This window comes from Thermobia domestica, chromosome 11 (assembly GCF_964235325.1).
Source record: "Thermobia domestica chromosome 11, izTheDome1.hap1.1, whole genome shotgun sequence".
In the NCBI taxonomy this organism is placed as follows: Eukaryota; Metazoa; Arthropoda; class Insecta; order Zygentoma; family Lepismatidae; genus Thermobia; species Thermobia domestica.
Window position 1 is genome coordinate 13,632,255 of NC_137464.1, and position 18,912 is coordinate 13,651,166.

Below are 18,912 nucleotides of genomic sequence, written 5' to 3' on the forward strand. Positions count from 1 at the left end.
CAGGCAGGTCTCGTCGCAGTTCAGAGAATCAGACAAAAGACTAAAATACTAAAAAAAAAAAAAAAACTATTGGACAAATATTGGTTTGTAACAGTAGCAATAGAAACCAGTGGGTCTTGGGGTCACGAAGGATCTAATTTCATTAATGAAGTTGGTCATCGAATAGCAATCAAAACTGGTGACCCCCGAGCTACTGCATTTCTTTTCCAACGTATCAGCATCGCCATCCAGCGCGGGAATGTGTCATCGATCTTAGGCACATTACCTTCTGGCAAAGAACTGGACGAGATTTTTCTTCTATAACACACAATAAGACGGAAGTAGAGACATCGTAGGAGGGTGACAACCACTTTGACTATGTTCATGAAGAATGTTTTGAATCCAGTTTGGATAAATATAAATTCTTGGAAGTCATGGCTAATACCGGTAAATTTGGGAGTGGTAGCAACATTATCTACAAATAATCTATGTATTCTTAGATGTGCTTATAAGGAAGAAATAATGTCCGTATTGTTATTGTAACAAATAAAATTATGATAATACTATGAAAATAAATGTAGTATTATGACAGTAAAAGTTTCCTTTATTGCCAATGATTGTATTAAGATTTTGGCGCGTGAAAATTAACTGTAATACATAAAGACATAGCAGTGGTAATATTTGTAGTCTTATAAAAAGTATTTTACATGGTTCGTTTACTCTCGCATTGGCTGATGCTCTAACTTTTTTTTTTTTTTTAATATTGAAAATTAATTTACTTCTTGAATCATCTTGAATCTTTCAATTTGTGTTTTTAGTCTGGCAACGCTGCGGTGTAGATAAAGAAGAAGAAGAAGTGACTAAAAACTGAAGTATAAGTGCAAGTGGTAGTGCGGAAGTATATGTTTGTAGTTACTTGGAAATGGGAAGTCAGTTGGGTGTTAAGTTGCTTCAGTTAATTCACAGACCTTGTTTGCGTCCTTCAATTGGTACTCTCGTACGTTGTACTCAAAATTCTAATATTCACACGACAAACATTCGTATGCTTAAAGAAATACATGAAACTAAAGATGGTAAAACACTAACACTGGAGGGACGTATAGTGGCATCACCACGTGAGCCATATCTCCTTAAAACCTCTCACGAAGGTGCATGTTCAGTGTGTAGCTCAGGATTAGATATTAAACATACAGATGTTCTTATATTAAGTCAGTTTGTAAGGCCGGATGGTTGTATGCTGCCTCGTCGCGTTACAGGACTATGCAAAAGACAACAAAAGCGTATTGGGACGATGGTGACTATGGCTCAGAAGGCAGGTTTAATGCCTAATCTTGCGCCTGCAAATAGTAAGAAGGACCCGAAGAAACGGTACCAATGGAAAAAGTTTAACAAGTACTTTGACGAAAGTACAATTAAGGCATAGTGTTGGTTGAGCTGTAGTTTGGAGTTTTTTTCACGTTTAGTTTCTTAGACATTATATTGTGCTTTTTTTTTTTTTTTTTTTTTGTTTTTATCGTTTAGTTTGTTAGACATTGTGTTCACGATGGAAGATTTTGATGGCTTAGCAGTGGACTTTCAGCAATTCATTGTGTTTCACAAATCTCAGTTAGAAAAATCGGGTGTTCCGCAGCACTTTTGGAGAACGTTGTATTCAAAGCTGAAGAAACAGATTTTTGATGCAGGAGAAACCTTTAGTATTTTTCTTGTAGAGGATGAAGATGAAGAAAGTACTCATTGGGATGTACGTGTATTGCCAGAGGCTCGCATCTCACCGGACGATTCGGAACAAATTTACCTTATTGATCATGCATGGACTTTTCGTTCGGATATGGCAAGAAGGCAGTTAGAACAGATTCCAGGCCTACTAGAAAGAATGGCGAAAATAATGAATGTTTACGATGAAGAGCTGCTGAGAGAAAACTTAATAGAAGTTGTGTTTGACAATATGTGGAAATATTGTCAGTCTTATTCGTTAGGTGGTGAATTGTCAGCAGAAAACAAAGTACCGGTGTGGTATATTATGGATGAATTTGGTTCCAGTATTCAGCATTCTGATGACCCCAATTTTCGAGCCGTACCTTTCATATATCTACCAGAGCAAGTTACATATACGGTATTGTTTCCCGTGAAACATGTAGAACCTATGCAGTCTGTTACTCGTGATTACGTAGAAGGTCCAGTTCATGATTCTCTGGAAAGGAAAGCGTTATTGCTCCCTTGGTTTACGACAGACTTTTCAAACGAGAGCTATGTACAAGATGAGCCCGGCGAAGAATACTTTATGCAAAATCGTATTAATGAGTCACTTCCTTGTATTAATGAGTCTAGAGAGTTGAAGATAGGTAAACGACCTTTGAAAGTTTATTCTGAGTATGTGTATATAAACCAGTATCTAAAAGATCCACGATTTGAGATTACAACTCAAGAGGAAGACGCTGACATTCTGTGGTACGTTAGTCATTTCAAAAACTATTTGGAGTTCAGTGAGAACACGCCTTGGAAATTTGTTAATCAGTTTCCTTACGAACATATAATCACAATTAAAGACTTACTGTGTATAGTAGGCCGGAGAAAAGCGAACAGTGACAATACAAGTGCTGATGACTTAGAAACCTCGCCCTTGTGGCTTCCTATCACATATAATTTGCAGACTGAGTTGGTGAAATTTGTAAGCTATTATCAAAATAGAGAAAAATTAGGGTTGGATAATCACTGGATATGTAAACCATGGAATTTAGCAAGAGGGCTTGATATTCACATTACAAGTAATCTTAGTTACATTATGCGACTGCCTTGTACTGGCCCCAAAATTGCTCAGAAATATATTGAAAATCCTGTTTTGTTCTATAGACCTGAAATAGGAAACGTAAAGTTTGATATTCGTTATATTTTGTTGTTAAGAAGTGTAAAGCCACTCACAGTCTATGTGTATAGACGATTCTGGCTCCGTTTTGCTAACAAACCTTTTGAATTGAAAGATTTTGATGATTATGAAAAGCATTTTACCGTTATGAATTACGTAGACAGTGATCTGTGTCAGATGTTCTGTACGGACTTCGTTAAGAATTTTGAATGGCAGTATCCCAATTACCCGTGGAAGGACGTTGAGAAGAATATATTTTTAATGTTGCGGGAATTGTTTGAAGCAGCTGTAAGCAAACATCCTCCCAGTGGAATAGCACATAACCCTCAATCCCGAGCAGTGTATGCTGTTGATTTGATGTTGACCTGGAGAAATGAAAATAAAGGGAATAAAGTGATTCAACCGAAGCTTCTGGAAATAAACTGGACTCCCGATTGCCAGAGAGCATGTGAATATTATCCAGATTTCTATGACAACGTGGTCGCTGCCCTCTTTCTTGATGATGTTAATGAAGATCGTTTTCAGAAGTTGTAAAGGTTAGTAACAATACTCATTAATATTTGTTCACTCGAGCATTCGGTTCTACCAAATAGAAATTTTGTAGGTAAAATATGATGTGAAACATTTTTCGTGAAGGAATGAGAGTATGAATATAAGTAATTACTGTTAGTACACAGCGTATTGGAATGTATTTTGAGTAATAGTGGAAGTATTGTATTCATAAGTGTGCTTCCACTATCCTCATTTTTGCGTGTACCACCGTCACTGACGCGCCTACTTCTTATGGATGCATCCCCTGTCTAACACTTGCACTCCTGCCTGACTCGGTTAGATAGCATTAGTTTTTTTAGTAGCCACCTAGCGCAAGTCGGCTTGTGTTTTATGCATATTAGTTTTTATGCCATAGGTCCGTACTATTTATAATGATCTCTTCTGCAGTCAATCTGCAAGTAGTAATGGAGGTCCTCATTAGTGTATGCTCTACTGAAAGAAATACAAAGCTCTAACATAACCTGAAAATCTAAGGAATGTGTCAACATTAGGTAGAACTCTCTGCTCGAGTCATGACTGTTTTAAATTTATTAGTATAATCCCGCGTACATGAAACACGTAAATTTTAACACAGATAGAGTCTAACATATTTTGTTAATACTAACAATGACTAACCTTCATTGGACTAATTTTGGTACACGTTTGTTAAGTAATCCCGAAAATATTCAGTGCGAACTACCATCTTTAGCGTAATCTCAGCGAACTCATTACGTTACAGTCCCCTTGCTGTAGATACTTTACGTAAATGCTACTGGAGAAGGTATGAGTTTCCGTTGAAGATTTGGCAATTACGTAGTAAATAACAGACGCATACCAAGGGTAGTCCAACTGAATATTTGTAATCATGAATCAGTTTAGTTCTTTAAGTTGTGAACTACTAAACTTACTTGTTGACTGGGAATTTTAATCGGATCGTTATTTTCATAGAATGGTTTCGGCAATTAAACTTTTTACCTTCGGCTGCCAGACACTAAATAAAGAACTTAAGCTTCATAAAGCGCTTTGCATGTTATTTAACTTTTTTTTTAATGGGCGTTTTTAAAACAAATCGTCGTGGAAAAAATTGTGAAGCCGAATTCTTCATTTAGTGTCAAGTAGTCGAAGGTAACAGGATTGGTTGCCGAAACTGTTGTAGTTAAGAAGAAAACTTAAAATTTAGTCTGTAAGGAATAAAGTAAAACCGATCTCAGCCTGGTAGACGGGAGAAGTTACAAAAAAAAATCTCTCTTGTCTGATACAAGATTTGGGTTTAGTTCCAAAGACGACGATCCAATTAACCACATCGAACTGAAACAAGAATTACTAAATTCGATTAACATAAGGGTGAAGGTAATACAGTTAATATTCGTACATCAAAATTATTAAAGGCATTTTTAGACTACATGTAATCATATATCATGCACGTGATCCTTTTTGAAGTAGTGTCTGCATTTTAATGCATGTATAATATGTTCCAAAACATAACGTCCTCAGCAGATAAGACATTTGCAGGCCTAATACTTACCAGTAACATTTCCTTCACACTCCATGAAAGTAGAACTATAAGACGCACGTACCCTTAGTTGTGGACATAGCAAGTCTGCAGTTATCTTGGCCAATCAGAGGATAGCTTGCCTTCAGGTGAGGATATGCAAGGAGTGCTTCATGTTTTGACTCAACACCAGTTAATAATAATAAGTTAAAAAAATAAACGAAGTAGAGCTGCAAGACCTTGGAAAGAAACCGGAGTTTTTCGAAGAAAAAAAAAATCTACGTTTTTCAAATCTTTCAATGAAGATACAACAGTACGTTTCACTTTTCTTTTTCTATTATAACACGAAAAGAACAGCATGTCGGCTTTTGAAAGGCTTTTTTGTTTGTTTAGTAAAAATTGTTACTATTTTGTGAAATATTGGCTAATTTCGGTTGGTTAGGTTAGTTTAGGTTTGGTATTTTACGATAACTTAAATTTGTACTTTCCTTCGCGGATTATATGGATTGGCCACAGTTAGGTTAGGTACGATTACTCGCACATCAATTACCGTACCGTTTTTTCATTCCTCCTACAAACATTCTGCTTTTTACCTAGCTTTGGCCTCCTAAAAGCTGACATAACCTTCCCCAAAAAATTATTACTCTATTCTGAAGGTAAAACAAATCAAATTGTCTAGCTAGGTTTATATGTTTATCGTGAAAAAAAGTTTATATATTTGAGGACATTTATATTTTTCTGCACGTTTATATGTTTGTAACCAATTCTTTTGACAATGATATCTCGGAAACCAGAAGCTCTAGAAAGATGTTTTGAACAATGAACACCATATATCACTGACATTATAATTAATTGTATGTGTGATGTATTTGCTTATTGCATACTGCATGCAAGAAGAAAGAAAACACTGATCATTCATGAATTAGAAACTCTAATTGGAAGTAGGCTCAAATCTTGCAAACGTTGCGAGATATTGAAAAAATAATCGAAAAATTCTCCCCTTTATGATACACTTTGCTTATTTTTATCAAAACGTCTTTCACTTGTGCCTGTAAAGGGACATGTACAGATGTTGTGAGGAATGACAAGGAGATTCATGCTTATATGTGAATGATGCGCTGTGTAGAGAGCGTGGGTTCAGCTAGTAAATTTAAAAAAAAAAATGCTCTTTCAATAGGAAATAAGACAGATCTGTGAACGCATTAGGTTTTCTAATGAAAAGTTCAATAGTATTAATAATAGCAAATTCTAAAAATGTTTTAGTTATGTTTTATGGAGCGTAATTTTCATCTACAGGTTATGCATAATCTAAAACTTCAGTTAGTAATATTTTAAGAGCTAAAGACACTTTTTTTATATCATACGTGGAACGGCCAAGCTAATTTATTAATGCCCTGCATTTTTTTTTTTTTTTTTTTTTTTTCGTTTCAAAACCTATTTACCTATACTGGATAACATCATTCCCAAAATAGCCGTTTCCGACCTTAATTTTCTAACCTGAACTCACCAGGTTCTAATGAGAAGCTTACAATGAAATGTTTCCCGAACAGAGAACGAGATGCAAGAGAAACTTAATACAAAACAAAAATGTGTTTTGTATCTGGTTCTTTGTTTATGATATTCCTTTGTTGGCTGCCAGTTTGAATTTGGGCAACCCATAAAGCACTTGATAAGGTGGTTAGGCAACCAAAACGACGCATGCGCTTTGTTCAGTTACATAACCTATACTCACTGACAACCAATATAGTGCCAGTTTGTGAGCCAATCAAGGTGCGGATCAAGTTTAGACATACCACATTTCGCAAAATGTAGAGGTAAAATTCAATATCCTAGATGGTCCTATGAAAGACTATTTTGTAACGAACAAACTTGTGCGGGCTACACAATTAAATAGTAAGTAATACAGGTGTATTTTATGTTTATATGTGTAGGGTTAGTAGTGTAAACTATACAAGTGCTATACAACTGTTAAAATAAGTAAATTTTTTATGAAAAGAGACTATAGTAGATATTATTTTGTGATTGCATAGTATTTATGCACAGTATACAAAAATCTTATCATATTTTACAAGCGTGGCGTTAATAATGTGAAACCATTACAAGTCCTATAGGAACTCGTGGCACTGTCCAAAGTAACATGATTTCACTATCCACCCTTACACCATATTCACCGTCGCTGACGCGCTTGCTTCCTACGGACACACCCCCATGCTGCGGTCCTACTGGCTTCACCCTGCCGCGGCTCCATTAGGTAGCATTCGTTCTTTTTATTGGTTAGCACAGGTCGGTTGAGTTTTTTGCATTGTAGTTTATTTTTTATGGTATGTGTCGAGGCGCTGTGTTTATACCCAAATCGTGAAAGAATTGTTTTTTCAATAGTTACTTCTAATCAGTAGCGTAGCCAGGATGTGTGTTTGGGGGGGGGGGAAGTGCTGTGATAGGTACAAATACAAAAATTACAAACATCAAAGTACCAATGTACATTGTCGGACCTCTTTGGGGGGGCTTCTGCCCCCCCCTTCCTTACGCCACTGCTTCTAACGACCCCCTTGAATTTCATCTATGCCAAATGGGATATTGTTGTGTTGCCTACCGCAAATCTTTTCTAGGTCAATAAGAGTAAATCCCTGAGAGAATTATCATTTTCCAACAATATGCAGGGTAATTATAGTTAAAGGCCCACTTTAAAAATGCTACAAAAAAAGAACCACTGACTTCAGAATGACTTCAAATTTGAACTGAATATACTTGAAGGGGGGAAATGGTATGGCATAAGAAAGAAAACGTTCAAAGTGTTTCAATTGATGGCGCTCTAAGAGGCATACTATGCAAATTAAAAGACACCCAAGCGCATGACACATTGCATTTTTTTATAAAAACGCCAGATATGTGGCGTTCTCCTCATATTGCATCTAAGAGCTTTCTGAACGCATTGGATCATGTGTTTCTCAATGAAGGGTCGCGCTGTGGTGCCGTGTTGGATCCAAGTCAACTGTTGAATGATTTGGAAGTCATTTTTTCCGTCAGAAAACCGAAACAATCATACACGTTGAACAGTACAGTTGGATTAACGTGCAACTCGTGCCAAAGCCGTCGTATTTCGATTCAAAATGTCACTTGTAGCCGACTGCACTTTCGTTATGCCACGTACAGCGCCTCAATTGATACACTTTGGAATGTTTTTTTTTTCTTTCTTTTTCGTACGCCATACCGTTTCTCCCTTCTTCAAGTATATTCAGTTCGAATTTGAAGTTATTATTACCAGTGGTTCCTTATTTACAGCATTTTGAAAGTGGAACTTTAATTGTAATCACCGTGTATATAATGTGATGTGTCTAAACTTGACCTTATGATATAAGTTGTCCCCCTCCCCTCCTCTCCTCTTGCTAGCTTTTCCCCTAAAATACATCACTATTTGCTTATCTTTGTATATAGGGTGCCTACGTTATGCATTCATTGGTTGCATGGCAACACGTAGGATACAGCTGAAGACTACAGTGCAGTCAATTTATCCTAGACAAAGAGAGCTGAACACACAAAGGACCTTTAATAGCTTAGGGCCTCATCCTGCTCTGGGCTCATAATTGTTAACAGAAAATTTTACATGCATATTAAAACATTCAAATAATGTTTAAAAGTAAAATAAACGTAGAACACCTGAAAATTTTACATTTACAAGTTTCAAAGCATACGCGCTTCTTAAGTGTGTAATTGGTGAAGTGTCGCTGCTAAGGTAATTACATATTACACAGATACAGAGATCTGTCGTCATTGTGATAAATACTACTGGCCTTTTTTACAATATTCAATGAAAATTACGCGATGTTGTCTAATAGTCAATGCTTGAGATAAACATTATTTGCACTCAAAAACATCTTCGTTCATATAATGTTAGTGTGTGTTTAGGAAAAGAGAAAATAATTTCTAAATAATTAGGGGAGAACTACGCCCAGTAGTTCGTTATTTTATTGTAAGATTGTTTCTTTGTACACAAGTCAATCTAAACCAGTGTTTATTCTTTCACCTTCTCGGTTTGAAAGTTTACTTCGTTTTCCGTCTGTGTTTCACGAAGAAACGTTTCACATTATTCTTGTACACGAAAGAAAATGAAATCTGACAACGTCGTTCTTAAGCGCCATTGGCTTTAGCCAAACGTCAAGAGATTTGAGCAGGACAGTAAACATTAAAAGTGATTTTTATTAATTGATATTTTATTACTTTGTGTATTCGTAGGCTTATGACTCAGACTGACATCTCAGAATTCGGATTTAAAAAAAAAAAAAAAAAAAATGGACATACTATCGACTCAAGGAAAAAATGGCTGTGCCTAATGCACAATTTATAAAATATATATAATCTTCAAACCTGAATTTTTTTTTTTAACCACCTGAATAAGTCAACGTGCGAGACAGTTTAAATTTTATAGTAGATAACAAACATATACAAAAGAAGAAGAAGAAAAAAAAAGGTTTTAGCAGATGCCAACATCTCCAGTTAGTATGTAGAAAACTTCTCATATATTTCAGTGGAAAGGCGAAAGATTATTAAATTATTCATGTAGACGAAAATGACATGATATATTTTATTTGTAATAAGCTATTATGATTTCTCTAATTTTGTATTCTTAACTGTTTTGCATGATTAATTTATAACATAAATCCTAACTAAAGCTTTACTCATCCAAAAGCACCCAGATGTTAAATCTCACCGTAAAAATTTTATAAATTCTTCATGTGAATATAACGAGTTCGTATGCTTTGTGAATAAACGTGTTCCTTAGCTAGCGATGAGTGATTAATGAAATATTGCTTTGAAGTCTCAGATGTTTCACCTTAATTCCAATTTCAGTTTACTGGTAATCGGACATGGAGTAAGAAAACAGACAAATTTTAAAATTGTGCCTTGAAATTCTTCGTATCTTCAGGCAGATAAATTTTAAATCTTTACGCGAAGAATTAAAAAAAAAAAAAAAAAAAAAAAGGATTTAAGTAATTTTGAGAATAAAGCGTAATAACCAACGATGTAGTTCGCCTAACATTGTTAATTTTCTGGAATAGTCCGTGCTGAAGAAGATAATAGCTCTTGGCTGAAACGTTCACTGTGACATTTATCATCTGGGTGCATTCGGGTGGCCTGTCAAATCGTTAAGTAATGTTGTAAAATCTCATTTGTTATTTTATTGCAGACATCCCGTGAGTTACGTTGGAAACAAGTTCTACAATGAGAGGTGCCAAATGCGATTACCTTCGAGCTCGAGCAGTGATTGTGTAGTGCTGTGACTCAATTACACGGATGAAACAGTAGGAGAGTTGTGATGAACATTTGTTTAGTTGCAGCTGCTAATAAGAATTCCGTTCATAAAATATTTTTATAGTTAACCATTGATATACATAGATATATTTATAGGAGTTCGAGCACACTTGGGAAGGTTTTTTGTTCTATATCCATTCTTTTGTTAATAACTGTATATTACTATCTGTTTATTTGCAAAGATGTTGCGGAAGTACATGGCCATGAAATATGTAAATAAAGAAATTCTAAAAGTATATGTGCAATAAATTGTAAATACGAAAGATAATATTTCATCATATCTTTCAAGTCTTCTAGCACTGTAGCGAAGTTCGTAGGGAGTTAAGATTTCTGGTTCCTTTTTGTTATTAGAAATTATAACATATTTTGCGTTTATATCATGTACTTCTATAGGACCAAAGAAGAAATACTGACTGTCAGTACATGTTCCAGGGTTTGATTTCAGGTGTACACCAAAGTTCCCAGTATTGAACCCACTTTATTTATTTGACTCGGCAAGTGTCGTTACAAAAAAATACTGTATTTTATAATAAATATGGTATGAAATTTTCATCGTAGTTAAATATAGGAAAAGTTTTAAAAACTGTTCCTTAATTCCAATATATATATATATATATATATATATATATATATATATATATATATATATATATATATATACAGTAATTACCTATGCACACCTCTGAATATCGCACACTTTCAGGTGATGCAAATGTTCTATAATCAGAAATATCTTGCGTGTATGATTGTGAGAGTGGTTCAAAACCTGTCACTAACAAGTCTAGAAGATTGGTTATTGGTTCTTTCTCGTAACCAAAGCTTAGTAGGCAATATGAAAAGATTTAACTCTCTGCTTGTGAAGTGCAGTTGTTTGACGTTTCTATATCCTTCTGTCCTGATGGTCTTTCTTGGTCCACGAGGTGACATGCGCGCACAAAAGAAAATAGTCATAAGTTCTGGTATTCGCTGCCTGTTAATGTGGTTATCATCCTCGAAGTTGCGTTGTGCGGTATTCTCACTTTTCTGCATTCGCGGTACCACTGGTCGTAAGGTAACTCAGTCATGTTTTTATGTAGGATGTCTGTCGTTTTCGACTTTATTTCTTCAACTGAAGCAATACACATTTCCTTGAGACCATACTTGTCATGGGTAAAAAAACTAATTATAGAGTGCCAGATTCGGCAAGTAGAGAAAGGGGATGTTTCATGACTTGTTTAAAACTTGAGTGACACACAGATCCTTATGGACCGGTGCGTTGTCATAATGCAGAAACCGTTCCTTTTTTCACAGCTGAGGCAGTCTGGTCAAAACTTCAATGTAGTAGTGCTGATTGATTCTCTCTCCTCTCCCCCTCCTCCAATGGGAACCCACTCCAACATTACAATTCTGTGAATGTCAAACAGTTCCGTAAATCCAAACAAGACAGCGTCGCTGTAAAGTTTGAATATGACATACTTGTTTTCTTCGATTTGGAGGAACCTATGCACGTACACGACATAGATTGCTGCTTAGTTTCCGAGTCGTATATTTAAAAAAAATAAAAAATCGTCGAAATTACTGATTGCCACAACCAAGACACAGATTTTCCTCATGCTCGGTTCGTGTAATCACTAAACGCACAATCGTCAGTCACTTCTGATCACGTCGTGTACTCCGTTGATGTTTGCGTCAGTAACTGAAGACAGGCCTGTCTAAACGATCATTATCTTCAATACTCCCCCCCCCTTGAGAAACGTTGAGGAGAGGGAGAGGCTTGTAGTCTGGATTTACAAGCAATACTGTATGCCGTGATCAGCATTCTGGAAAAATTTATTGGCGACATTTTAAATTTCACAAGAAACACTAATTCTTTGTTCCGCTTTCAAACTAGACATTTTTCGACCAGTGTGGTTACACTTGTTCATGAAATGGCATCTTACTCGGAGTTGCCAAAGTTGTGTAAGTACAGCCAATCACAACACAACATTAACCAATTTACTGTAACTACTTCTGTTTATGAAATACAAATTCAGTATTCTTTAGTGGCAGGTTTGCACTAATTCTTTTCTTTTTCGTAGCTAACATATGTGGATTCGTTTATTATTATTAACCCTTAAGAACACACGCTCACTTGACCTACGTTAAGATTCGCGGTGTATTTTTTGACGACTAATTACTACGTACTGAAACACATGTGTAAACATTAGTTGATTATGTTCATTGCAAATATAGAATTTCAATTAATATTTGCTGTCTGTTCCTTGTAACGGGACAGAATTCCTGTCTGTTTCAATCATGCTTTTGTGTATATTTTTTTGAATTCGCTGATTTTTTAGGTTCCAAAAGTTAATTTACATCATTGGCCCCGCCAATGATAATATGCACCGAAATGCATCTTTGCAATGGTGTACATTATTTTCAACGTATATATGAAATTATTTTCTTTTTACCCTTACTTATTCTATTCATGTTGTATATATTTAGATCATTTAAGTAGTTTTCGCGTTCATGCATTTTGCTCACAAAATGGCCGACACTTTATGTAACATGTACTCCGCATTTCCCTCGATACATATCTCTGACTTGTTTGTGATAGAATTAGTATAAAAAGCTAACTCTGCTTTACAATTTTATTATAGAAAGTAACAAGAATGCGATTTTAGCAAGAATATATTCTGTGAATTATTTAAATGTTCAGAAGCTTGCAGTAGTAAACAAAATCAATTTTCGTCAAGGAAACCGAGAAAAAAACATTACAAAATAACTATTTTGTAGTATCTAACACCAACTTTTTAATTTAAAAAATTAGTTGTTTGTTTGTTTCAGTTACTTGCGGTATGTTTAACTTCAGCAATATGTCCAGCTAAAAATATTTGCTTCTGCTGATCTGCTTATCAATTCGGATCTCTACACAAACGTTGCCTTAAAATCTTACAACGTATCCGCTTGCATGAATAGGTTCCGCTCATGCATAATTAGTAGGGTGGGTCGAAAAAAACTATTTCTTTCAAATCGAATTCTAATAGTGCGGAAAAGTTGGACCATCTATCGAAACGTTTAAGTGTAATTGTTTTTCGAAATTGCGTAATATCTTCAGTTCGCGCATCCAGGTTAAAGTTTTATCAGATTGTCAAAAATCGTCCTTTTTTTGGAACACCCTGTATAGAAGACAGGCTGCTTCTAATAGTTGTAATAGAGCGCTAATTCTCAAGTAGGCATGTAACAATACACAGGAGAAAAGAAAATCAACATCGGATAATGTCTTCAGTTCTTGCTCTAAGGTCAAAATCTTGTGAAATTGTAACAGATCGTACTTTTTTGGAACACCCTGTATAAAATAATTCATGCTGTTATAGTCCTAATAGAGCTGTGATTTTCTTCAAGCACGTAGCAACAGGTACACAAAAAAGAGATCGAATACATTCTTCACGAAAAAGAGAAATTTCACAGTGTTTCATATCTTCATTTGTAAAATGTATATTTTTTTCTTCAGAAATCAGTTCATTGGCCATATAACGTCTAGAACTGAATCTGCAAGGAATATATCGGAGAGTATACTTTCTTATTTAAGTGACAAAGACGTGGACATAAATGATCTTGTTGCTATCGGTTGTGATGGGACAGTGGTTAATACTGGATGGAAAAGTGGGATTATTCATAATATTGAGGTCAAACTTGGAAGACCACTCCAGTGGTTCATTTGATTATTACATTTTAATGAGGTACCTTTCAGACATCTTTTCGAGTGCCTAGATGGTGATACTTCAGGCCCAAATCATTTTCTGAAACTATCTTCAAACAATTGAAACACTGTGAGCAGCTTCCTGTTGTTGGTTTTGAGAATATTCAGACCGAAGATATTTCCGTAAAAGAAAAGGACCTGAGCAAATAAAAAAAATATCTTCTTGATATTGTTAGAGCTATAAACAGCGGCGAGTGTCCAAGTGATCTTACAGTAAAGGATCCAGGCCCAATAATTCATTCAAGATGGCTTACTATAGCGTATCGTATTTTAAGGTTATATATTTCGACAGAAGATTCTTCATTTGAGCTGAAGACATATTGGCGACTTACCCTATAAAACCATATGCACCAGCTTGGTTAGCTATTAAACAAAATTCGTCTGTAAAAGATGGTGCATGTTTAAATTGATTCAGACATCACGATATCTACCGGAAAGTTTACTAGAAATTATCGATCCTGTAATACAGCGAAACGGTTTTTTTGCGCACCCTGAAAACCTTATTTTGGCCATGGCGATGGATAAACGGAAACACATAAGAGAATTAGCTTTCAGAAGATTGTTGAAATCGAGGAATCAACCACCATCAGGTAAAAATATGAGAAATTGTTTACCACCTGATCTCAATTTTGAAGCAACTGACTATACCGAATTGATAGATTGGTCAACGTGTAAACTTTCATCTCCACCAATAATGGCCCATGTAACAACAGCGAGTATTTTGTCGTTTCTAAAGATAATAGAACTACCAGAGTTTGACTACCTAAAATTTCCATGTTACACGCAGTCTGTAGAAAGATGTGTTAAACTTGTAACAGAGGCTGCTACAAAAGTGTGTGGCTACCTAAACAGAAATGGTTTTATTCGGACCACACTTTTGTCCCGCTCTATAATGCCAGATTTTAGTAAGAAGTCTGATTTTAAAGTTATGCCCGAAATACAAAAGAAATAAATTTGAAACTTCTACAATGGTAGGGTGGTTGGGAAGGGTGTGGGTGGAACTCGAAGTGCAGCCACCTCCTCGTGGTGGTTCTGGGTCATTTCTAAGATCAGAAATGAGCGAAGAGTTGCACGCTCAGATCGAAAACATAGAAAATGATTCCTTTCGTAAAATTTTCGATTTTTAAGTTCCAATACACGAACTGAAGATATTATCCAATTTCTATTTTCTTTTTTCTGAATATTCCCGCATGGTTGGGAAAAAATATAACCGCCATATTAAATCTATAACATAAACAATTTTATACAGGGTGTTCCAAAAAAGTACGATTTTTTACAATTTCACGAGATTTTGACCTTAGAGCAAGAACTGAAAATATTATCCGATGTTGATTTTCTTTTCTCCTGTGTATTGTTACATGCCTACTTGAGAATTAGCGCTCTATTACAACTATCTATAAAATGTGTATATATATATATATATATATTTCTATTTCTCTGGGCTGTAGCTTGAATTTTCTTTGTTGATATGAGAATGTTGATCGACATATAGTTCATGAAGTCAAACAGGGCCAGCAATCCAAATAGTCGGGAGGAAAGACAAGGAAGAAAATATAAAACAGAAAAAGATAAAAGGAAACGACGAAAAAGGAATGTATACAGGTGTCTCAAAAGTCACCTGACATAAGGTAACTGTTATTATCAGAATTACAACAAAACGTAAGAGGGGAAACCATCTCCAAATAAGAAGCTTTCAATCTAAAGTGAAGGATTTTTTTTTTTTTTTTTTCTTAAATCGGACGAGCCATTTGGGCTGTACACTCTTTATGCGCACAATGTTAAATGAAAATGCAACGTTGTCATTTACCTGGGCCCACAACATAAAGTGAATGGGGACATGTTTGAAATTAAGGCTGGCTGTCGACGCGTTAGCGTAAAAGACAGTAACTTCTTTCACTTATGTTGTGGGTCTAGGTAAATGGCAACGGTGCATTTTCATTTAACATTGGGCGCATAAACTGTACAGCCCAAACGGCTCGTCCGATTAAAAAAAAATCCACTTCAGATTGAAAACATCATATTTGGAGACTCTTTCCCTCTTACATTTTGTTGTAACTCGGATAATAAGTTACCGTATGTCAGGGGACTTTTCAGACACCCTGTATATGCCGAGAGTATCGAGATTCCGGGACTGCTGGAAATAGGTGGTTTTCAATCTAAAATATTAGTTTGTCTTTAATAACACCAGCCGTTTGGAGTCGACATATTCTCCGTATGTAACGACACTCCACGTGCTCAACTACAACAATGCCCAGCAAACGACGATCATCACCACCTACCAGGATAGGATTAAAAGAGGCCGTAGCACCTTGCAAGAAATCAGTCTGCATTGAGACAGTCCTTACCTACCTTGTCTTGGCTGTGTCTGGACCCTGAGGACACCTTACCACAGGCTTTTGGCAGCATCTGGGCCCTGGATTTTTTTTTTTTCTTTTTCTAGTTTTCCAACACTTACCAAGACCTATAAAACCGTCTTGAACAAATACTATATGCCGAACATGAAATCATTTTCGTTCTTTAAAATTAAGACACGTATAGACTGTCAAAAGCTGAAGACTTCTACAAAAAACCATAAGCTGAATTGTTAATCACTTTTTTTTTTCTTTCTTTTCATTTTCATTGGCGATAAATAGCAATTTGACGCTTTAGGACCACTCCCAACAGAAAATGGGAAAACAAAATATAATATTTTTGCAACCGAGCTAGGTACATAGTGACCACAATTGTAGACATCATTACTGTCTAAAAATTTCTCGTGGAAGACATTACGTTACGGCGCATTTCGTTGCATCTTATTAGACCAGCACCCAGTCCATAAAGCATAACGACTTAAAAATTTAGCAAAAAAAAATTACGATTTCGAATACAAATTCTCTCCGACCTTCAATCACAGCTACATTGGACTTGTGGAAATCGTTTACAAAACTCTTTAAAATATTTTGTTCAACAGGACAATCACAATGACTGAAATTAGTGGCACACGTGACATTTGCAGCCAATACGTTTATTCAGACAGCAACTAAGAAATTCGATTTCTGAGTCATGGAGTACGAACAAAGAAACCTTAACAGATTACAAGTTAAACACAACACATCAACTGCAAGTCGAAAGGGAAATTCTAGTTAAAAGAAACTGATATGAAACAAGCGGGAAAAAAAATCGTATTTCAACCCCACAAATTAACGCACATATTAGTAAGATGCCAACATCTCATTATGGCATCTCTATCATGGTGAGGGTAAGAACTTTCTGCCCTCCTCTCGTAATCTGGAAAATTTTCCTAGGTTTCGAAGTTTCTGAAAGAGAAAGAAGATTTTATCCATCGTCAACTACTTGGGAGAACTGTGCATTGATCAGACTATCTAGAAATCAGGTTTTAACTTCTCGTCATAATCATTCCAGCAATATCAGCAAACGTTACACAGATTTGACCTTAGGTGCAGTGAGTGAGGAAATGGATGAGCAAAGGATCTGGAGCATTGTTTTGAATAATAAGCCGAAAGTGATTCTTTTCATATCATTTATTAGTGTCATGGAAAATGAGAAATAACACCATTACAAGAGTGAGGTAAAAAGTCAGATTTTTATATTTACAAACATCTTTTCCTTTTAATGTGTAGTTCTAAAAGTAATATTGAGGTTTTTCATTTTGGATTCTTTTATAATTGACTTAACAATAATAAATCTGTTTCATATGATCCAAAGTAAAAATATATTAAATATCTAAACGTAAGGTGCAAATATCAACACACAACCATTTTGTTCATTCCTACAAAACAACTCTGGTATGATGCAATTTAATAATTCTATATTTATCTACCTCACTCGTATTATATTACATTTCAATAACATAATTAAATGTCTGTATTAACATCAACATATTAAGTAATATTAAAGTTTTTTCGCAGTATTTTGATATATGTATTTAATTTTATACACAAATTGTAACATATTACACATTTAACGAAAAATAACATATTACACAATATTTAGTATCAGTTCTAACAGTTAATTAAATTATAAAAATAAATAAAAAGAAATGTAATAAAAATATTTACAGTAGACTCACACTATCCGACTTCTGTACTTCCGGCCTAGTTTCAAACAACGAAAAGCCGTTATTTATCACGGACTTTTTCAAAAATAGAGAGAGTATGTTTTGATTTTTTTTTTTTTTTTTCACATTTGTGTAATTGTGCCTAAGGTTGACTTGCACCAATATACACCACATTCTGCAAAATTTACAAGTAAAATTCCATGCGGTTTATAAGGAATAAATTTTTGCAGGCGGCTGAACTGAACAATAAGTAATAAGAGGTCTACTTTGCTTACAAGTGTAGGGTTACTAGTGTAAAATCATTATAAGTGCTATACGACGATCAAAATAAGTAAGTGCATATGAAAAAGGACTGTATTAGATATTTTCTGACAGCGTGGGATTTTTACATAGTATACAAAAGTTGTATTTTACTTTATTAGTATAGCGTTAGTAGTGTGAAACCGTTAAGTGCTGTAGGAACTTGTGTTAGGTGGGCACCAAGAAAAAAAAAAGAAATGCTATTCTAACCGAGTTGGTGTAGCACGGGTGGGGAGCAGGCTCGTCAATGACGGTGGGTATACGCATAGACGAGGATAGTGGGGAAAACAATATGACAGAAAAACATGTGCATGTAGCACAGCTTTGCGACACTTATGTAATCACTGTACACTGCCTTTACATAGTACTTTACTTCACTTCACTTTTATGGAGTACTAGTGGTAAAGATCCTGATATATTTATTGATTACTTACACAATCTTACTGTGAAATCAGGTAACTTATTTCGTTTGCAGAGTTTAGAAATTTATGCCTTCCTAACTGGGATACCACCAAAATGTTAATGATATGGGTGGGGCAAGAAGTGTGTAATTATCCAACTCTAGCCTATCCGGCCTGCTCTTCGCCACATTAGGTCGGAGTGTCGGGAGTCTACTGTATGTTGTTTTTATACAAAAATAGCAAAAAATAAAAACAGGT

General features: G+C 35.3%; 2 protein-coding genes across 2 annotated transcripts; both read left to right on the forward strand.

The window, feature by feature from the left end:
- The first annotated feature begins 823 nt into the window (after nt 1-823).
- On the forward strand, nt 824-1,402 carry mRpS18A (mitochondrial ribosomal protein S18A). Its single transcript, XM_081730092.1, has one exon. The coding sequence runs from the start codon at nt 902-904 to the stop codon at nt 1,400-1,402; it is 501 nt and encodes a 166-aa protein (XP_081586218.1). The 5' UTR covers nt 824-901.
- A 120-nt stretch (nt 1,403-1,522) lies between these two features.
- Nucleotides 1,523-10,443, forward strand: TTLL12 (Tubulin tyrosine ligase-like 12). Its single transcript, XM_081730090.1, has 2 exons — nt 1,523-3,378; nt 10,051-10,443. The coding sequence occupies exon 1, from the start codon at nt 1,523-1,525 to the stop codon at nt 3,374-3,376; it is 1,854 nt and encodes a 617-aa protein (XP_081586216.1). The 3' UTR covers nt 3,377-3,378; nt 10,051-10,443.
- The last annotated feature ends 8,469 nt before the right edge of the window (nt 10,444-18,912 follow it).